At 41.3% G+C, this 7,711-nt stretch overlaps 1 protein-coding gene across 1 annotated transcript; it reads left to right on the top strand.

Moving 5' to 3' along the window:
• Nucleotides 1-6,756: 6,756 nt before the first annotated feature.
• LOC136388725 (serine palmitoyltransferase small subunit B-like) lies at nucleotides 6,757-6,981 on the top strand. The gene has a single exon (XM_066360537.1). It carries the CDS (start codon nucleotides 6,757-6,759, stop codon nucleotides 6,979-6,981), a length of 225 nt encoding a protein of 74 aa, XP_066216634.1.
• The last annotated feature ends 730 nt before the right edge of the window (nucleotides 6,982-7,711 follow it).

The following is a 7,711-nucleotide window of genomic DNA, read 5'->3' as shown; positions in this document are numbered from 1 at the left end:
GGGGTCACTGGTTCAGCTGGAGCCCTCCAGTCAAGGCCCATATGAGAAGCAATCAATAAACAATTAAAGTGCCACAACTATGAGTTGATGCTTCTCATCTTTCGCCCTTCCTGCCTGTCTGTATCTCACTAAAAAAAAAAAAAAAAAAAAAAAAGGCAAGTGATCCCAGACTATCCAAACAGGAGGGAAAAAAAATTGGAAACGTGCGTAAAGAGTGCTATTATTAAGGATGGTCAAAATACCATAACATTTTAGCATAAGAAGGAATCTTAGAGTTCATTCAGACCAGTTCCTCAATGTCTCAGAAGACGCAGACAGAGTTAAGAGAAGTGATTTGTTCAAAGTCATCTGGCTAGAGAGAAGTGGACTCAGGACTAGAACCTATTCACTCTTTCATTCACTTAGGAAACTTGCTGTGTGCCTGGTGAGATACAAAGACTGGAAAATTTTGTTCCTGGCTCTTAGGACCTGTCAGAGTGGCAGCCTTGGAGGTGGGTAAAGAAGAGCCATAAATTTCACTAAAGTCATTAGAGTACATCAGTAAGAGAAGCAATGCTTACAATCCCTCATTTTATATTTCAAACTTAAATTTTGAGAACTCTTATATAAGAGCTTCAAGCCAGAGCGATACATAAAATATAACAAAGGAGAAGTCTCCCCTCCCCCAAAGAAGGGTAAATGGGAGCCTGGTTTGTAGACTTCCTAACAGTTCTTCCATGTAATCTGAGTCTTTAATCATATCAGTAATATCAATACTGCGTTATTATCCTTCTTTCATGCAGAATTAAGTGCTTCTTAAACACTGCCAATTGAAGAGCTTGAAATGAATGATTTGTTTAAACTTCCCTTTCATATGCTGTGGATAGAGAGTATGGTTTTGCAATTGATGTCAGATAAACTTGTGTATGAGAAAATATCTGTATTTCCTTAGGACATCATGATTACCGGAATATGAGTTTCCAAAATAGAGGCAAAAAGATATGTGGCAATCAGAGAGTAAGACTATAATGATAAAATGAGTCTGATGAGTCAAAGACTTAATTGTCGTTGTAAAAATGCCAAGACCTGCTCAAAGAGTGAGAGTTTTGTGACCAATTGTGACACAAGTCCCTGTCACAGGTCCCTGCAGGCATCTCAGAACCAGTGATTCAAATTCTTATGTGCTCTGTAAGGACTTTAAGGAGTCTTGTGTTTTTTTTAAAGCATGACATGTAGTCCTTATTACTAGTGTGACATGAAACCAGATGACCTCGACCCTGGCTGGTTGGGTCCGCGGTAAAGCATTAGCCAGGTGTATGGATGTCCCAGGTTCGATCCCTGGACAGGGCACATAAGAGAAGCACCCATCTGCTTCTCCACTTCTCCACCCCTCCCCCTTTTGCTTCTCTCTCTCTCTCTCTCTCTCTCTCTCTCTCCCTCTTCTGCAGCCATGGCTTGATTGGAGTGAGTTGGCCCTGGGAACTGAGAATGGCTCCGTGTCCTCAGCCTCAGGTGCTAAAAACTCGGTTGCTGAGCAACAGAGCAAAGCCCCAGATAGGCAGAGCATCGCCCCCTAGTGGGCTTGCTGAGTGGATCCTAGCTTGGGGCACATGTGGGAGTCTGTCTCTCTGCCTCCCCTCCTCTCACTGAATTAAAAAAAAAGAAACCAGATGACCTCACACACTGTCCTTGATTTTATTTGCCTTGTTATTAACAATCATTGTTCTTAAATGAGAGAATTGAATATGGACTCTAGTCAAAAGTTCCTTTAAAGGGCTTTAACCAAATGTTTAAAATAAAATCTGGAACCCCTTTACCTATTTTTTTAATCTGAAAATACTGCATACGAACATATAATCACCCTTGAACGCTGGGAGTCTTTCATTTTCCACCTGCTGATTTTACCGGGATAAATTAAAATGGCAAACAATTGATGTTGAAATGTCAAGGCTAAAATGTCACAGAAATATCAATTTCAGTAAAGTCACTTCTCTTTTTCCAAGTAGTTGAATGATATAGTCATCAGTGTGTCTTTAAGGATGTGAAAGTGATCTCATGCTGGAGAGCCTCATGGTCGCCACCTTAACATTTCCTGTCACAGTCCTTGAGTCAATCTCATGCCCACACAGTAAAACCAGCTTCCATTTCATTCTTGAATTCACACAGGTAAGTGGGTAGGTATGTGTTCAAACTCAAAGATGTATTATCACATTAATACAAATATTGCTTTGATCTCATTGCTCTGATTTTTTTTTAATTTCTTTTAAAATTAAATAATTCTGTACCTATTACCCTTCATTGCTTGGTAATAACTCAAAAAAAAAAAAAGGCACTGGAAAGAGTCAAGAGCCAATGACCATTCAAGACCTTTTACTTCATGCTTCAGTATCTCTCTTTGTAAAATGAGAATCATAATATCTGGACCAACTCCACAGATGGCCACAATAAGAGCATTTAAAATGCTCTAAAAGCCATGGCCATATAGCTTGGTTGATTAGAGCATCATCCTAATACGTAAATTTGCAGGTTTGATCCCCAATCACGGCCCATGCAGGAACAGATTGATGTTTCTGTCTCTCCCTCTCTTTTTTCTGCTCTTTCTAAATTCAATTTTTAAAACTGCTTGGAAGGCCTGGCCTGTGGTGGCACAGTGGATAAAGCGTCAACCTGGAATGTTGAGGTTGCCAGTTCAAAACCCTTGGTTTACCTGGTCAAGGCACATATGGGTGTTGATGCTTCCTTGCTTCTCATCTCTTTTTCCCGCTCCCTCCTCTCTCCCTCTCTCTCTTTCTCTTGCTCTCTCTCCTCTCTAAAAATAAAAATAAATAAAAAATGTTTGGAAGATATATTTTTAAAAAATAAATTAAAAATGGCCTGACCAGGTGGTGGCGCAGTGAATAGAGCGTCAGACTGGGATGTGGAAGGACCCAGGTTCGAGACCCCGAGGTTGCCAGCTTGAGCGCGGGCTCATCTGGCTTGAGCCAAAAAAAGCTCACCAGCTTGGACCCAAGGTCACTGGCTCGAGCAAGGGGTTACTGCTCGGTCTGCTGAAGGCCCACGGTCAAGGCACATATGAGAAAGCAATCAATGAACAACTAAGGAGTCCCAACGAAAAACTGATGATTGATGCTTCTCATCTCTCTCCGTTCCTGTCTGTCTGTCCCTATCTATCCCTCTCTCTGACTCTCTCTCTGTCCCTGTAAAAATAAATAAATAAATAAAAATTTAAAAAAAAATTTAAAAAAAAAATAAATAAAATAAATTAAAAATGTTTGGAAGAAAGATATAAGAATATTGTGACTTCAATAAGAAAGTGAATACAGCAAGTAAAGAGAAGAAATCAACAATCTTGGACAATGCTGTTTTTGACTACATTCTTTCCTCTTTGCTATCTAATGACAAAATATCTTGTACTTCCATAGTGGCTGAAGCTTGTGTGCATACTGCCAATTGCTATAATATTCTTTAGGACCCAATATTACAGGGAAACATGCAGGGATGTACTTCACTGCTGAGAAACAGACTTATTTCTTTATCTGCCTCCCCTCTCAGACTATAAACTCTGATATTTCATGTGAACACAAAGCCTGATTTGTTTTGGTCCACATATCCAGATATGTGGGTGGATGCATTCTACAAAGGAATGCCATTAAAGTTCATATCTGCTGATAGCACAGTATGAGGCATCTGACCATATGCCACTTCCAATATAGCGTGAAGTACTTTCCAACCTGAAAATAAATTGCTTCCACCCAAAAAAATATATTGAGCATGAACAACATAAAAGGCACTCTGTTGGGTCTTGTGGAGTATATAAAGATGAATAAGTCAGTTCTTGCTCTTGATAAGAACTTTATAGGATCACATTCTTAGATACAGATCTTAGATTACATTCTCCTCCAAAACAGGGCCTATGGTGATTATCTCTCTATCTTTAGGTCTTAGTGATATAGTCTGGCTAAATAAAGGAATAAATAGAAGAATGCATATTCTAATGAAGATGTCTTTTGTTATAGGATGTCAACCACAAGAAATCATTTCTAGTCTCTTCACAGTCTGATCCCAATTGCTGAAGAACAATAAAAGAATTGAAGAGGGAGAGAAGAAGGATCTATGATAGGAACAGGTTAGAGAACAAGATGAACAAATGAAAATTGAGGATGAAAAGACTGGGGGGCAGAGGGGCAAAGCATCGTCTAGAACAGGGGTCTCAAACTCAACTCAGCATGTGGGCCGCAGAGCAAGATCACAGCCGTTTGGCGGGCCGCACTAGGTCTACAAAAGGCAACTGTTACGCAACACTTTTCTCACTGCAGTTGAAAACAAAAAAAAAATCAGTACAACAAGCACAATCGTACATGCAGTTTACTCAGTGTCACAAAACGACCAGAAACTGTAGTTCGCATCACAACTGCTGTTAACTAAGCTAATATCTAGCTAGGATGCTAGAGAAATGAAAAATACAAGTAGGCCCCTAGGCTTACTTAATTTTATCCAAAATATTTTGAACTTTGTGGATTAGTCTGTGGGCCGCACAAAATTGTTCGGCGGGCCGCATGCGGCCCGCGGGCCACAAGTTTGAGACCCCTGATCTAGAAGGAATCAGTGAAAACAAAATTTCTGAGGAAGAATAAAGAAGAATACAGTTGATTTTAAATAATTAGGACAAAATAGACAATAACAACCTTTGTGGGGAGGAAAAAAAAATTTGGTCAAAATTGAATTAATCAAAGATTAGAAGGGGGGATTGTGTTTTTTGGTTTCAAACAAGTGCCAGGCCACTTTGGCAAAAGCATGAAACCTTAAATGATGATCCAAAGAATTACTAGGCATGTTATTTGGACAAGGAAGTATGAGAACATCAACCCACCAGAGATCCTCTGTCTATCTGCTGCCTCATGACTTAAGGCAGCAGTTCTCAAACTCTTGCATCACAGGAACTTTTTACACTCTTTAACATTATCAAAGTTCGCAAAGAGCTTTCATTTATGTGAATGACATCTAATGGTATTTCTATTGCATATTAAAACTGAGAAATTACCAAAATGTTATTTCAAATCAAGGCAATGACGTATACTTACTTTTTATTGTGTTTCTGTATAGATTCGAAGAAAAGTTCCAGATTTCAAGATAACCATTTATTTGAGAATAATGAGGTTATAGCTATCCTGACAGGTATGACCAAAGATAGCTAATGAAATTACAGAAATACCAAGAAGAAACATTTTATTAATCTTTATAAATTTCTATAATTTATAAAAATATACATATTGATCCTTAAATCAACTACCATAGAAAATACTAGAAAACACAAGAATACACATGCAGCCTGACCTGTGGCGGTGCAGTGGGTAGAACCTCAACCTGGAATGCTGAGATCAACGGTTCAAAACCCAGGGCTTGCCCAGTCAAGGCACATAGGACAAACAAGCAATAAACAGCTAAAGTAAAACAACTATGAGTTGATACTTCTCACTCCCCACACCCCTCTCTGTAAAATCAATAAATAAAATCTTAAAAAAAAAAAAGAATAGCCTGACCAGGCGGTGGCACAGTGGATAGAGCGTCGGACTGGGATGCGAAAGACCCAGGTTTGAGACCCCAGGTCACCAGCTTGAGTGCGGGCTCATCTGGTTTGAGCAAAAACCCACCAGCTTGAACCCAAGGTCGCTGGTTCCAGCAAGGGGTTACTCGGTCTGCTGAAGGCCCCCGGTCAAGGCACATATGAGAAAGCAATCAATGAACAACTAAGGTGTTGCAATGTGCAATGAAAAACTAATGATTGATGCTTCTCATCTCTCTCCATTCCTGTCTGTCTGTCCCTGTCTATCCCTCTCTCTGATTCACTCTCTGTCTCTGTAAAAAATAATAAGTAAAAAAAAAAAAAAAGCCCTGGCCAGTTGGCTCAGCGGTAGAGCGTCGGCCTAGCGTGCGGAGGACCCGGGTTCAATTCCCGGCCAGGGCACACAGGAGAAGCGCCCATTTGCTTCTCCACCCCTCCGCCGCGCCTTCCTCTCTGTCTCTCTCTTCCCCTCCCGCAGCCAGGGCTCCATTGGAGCAAAAATGGCCCGGATGCTGGGGATGGCTCTGTGGCCTCTGCCTCAGGCGCTACAGTGGCTCTGGTCACAACATGGCGACGCCCAGGATGGGCAGAGCATCGCCCTCTGGTGGGCAGAGTGTCGCCCCATGGTGGGCGTGCCGGGTGGATCCCGGTCGGGCGCATGCAGGAGTCTGTCTGACTGTCTCTCCCTGTTTCCAGCTTCAGAAAAATGAAAAAAAAAAAAAAAAAGAAAAGAAAAGAATATACCTGGAGGCATTCTATTAGTTAGCAGAGTGATGACATCATTATATGTCAAATGGCCTCTGGAAATTTCCACTGTACATTCATGAGAGAATGACAATGAACTGGAAGGAGTGGCTAAGAGCAGTACCGGTTGGACCTAAGTTGCATGGGAGTGCTTTTCTCTTGTCAATAATTAATGACTGGAATCAGTCTGGCAGAATAGGAGTTTTGGCAATAGTGCAGGTGGCGAAGCCTAACACCCAGCGTTGGGAAGCTCTGAGGAGCCCAGTGCAGTGGAAGTTCACAGCATCTGGAGAGGCGCCAAAGCGTAGGAGCTCACCTAGGCTACAAGAAGGTACACCCAACCTGGAGATGAAGAAACAGCAACTCGCAAAAGAGAAGTAACCCAGGATCATTCTGTGGAGGAGCAAGGACAGGAATCCAAACCTGGATCCTCCTAGGCAGAACGGACTTGCTGCCTGAAGGAGCCACTGATGAATTTCACGGCTGTGAAGGACTATTTCTCCTGGTTCTACTACCAACACCAAATCATTAGCTGCTGGGCCGTCCTGGAGCCCTGGAAGCGATCTGTGTTCAGTACTATCTTACTAACCATTTTTGCTATGGTGGTGTATACTGCCTATGTCCCAATCCACATTTGCCTGGCTTGGGAATCTTTCTCCAAAATGTGTGGCTATCACAGTCCACTTTCTAATTGATCTTGTTTGCATTCTGTGTATTGGCATCGCATATGCATATGTTGCTTACAACTTACTGTTTTAGGTGAATACTATGTCTTCGTTTTACAATACTATGTCTTCATTTACAATCTGACCTAAAAAAGGTCTCCTTTCTCTATGCCCCTTAAATCTTGCCTGAAATTTGAAAAAAGATGTCTTTTTTTTTTTTTTGTGGCAGAGACAGAGAGTCAGACAGATGGGAAGGGAGAGAGATGAGAAACATCAATTCTTCGTTGCTGCTCCTTTGTTGTTAATTGATTGATTTCTCATATGTGCCTTGACCGGGGGGCTACAGCAGACCGGGTGACTGACCCCTTGCTAGAGACAGCAACCTTGGGCTCAAGCTGGTGAGCCTTGCTCAAACCATATGAGCCCGCACTTACCCTGGCGACCTCGGGGTCTCGAACATGGGTCCTCCAGATCCCAGTTTGATGCTCTATCTACTGCGCCACTGCTTGGTCAGGCTGAAATAGTTGTCTCTTTAGGTTCTTTTGTACATGTTACATTGTATATCAGACCATAGATAATACAATGACCTTACTCACATATATTCTCTCAACTTAAATCTATGACTTTATATATTTTTTAATCAGGAAATTTCATATAAAAATTTTCTGGAAAGTAGGCTCATCTGCCAAAAGCATGTTTAAAATGCTCCCCAGATACTCACTCTACACTAAAGGATATATTTTTAAAAATTTGTTCATAG

The sequence above is a fragment of the Saccopteryx leptura genome, chromosome 1, assembly GCF_036850995.1.
Source record: "Saccopteryx leptura isolate mSacLep1 chromosome 1, mSacLep1_pri_phased_curated, whole genome shotgun sequence".
Lineage (NCBI taxonomy): Eukaryota > Metazoa > Chordata > Mammalia > Chiroptera > Emballonuridae > Saccopteryx > Saccopteryx leptura.
Note: the sequence above shows the minus strand (reverse complement) of the source record. Positions and strands in the feature narration are given on the sequence as shown.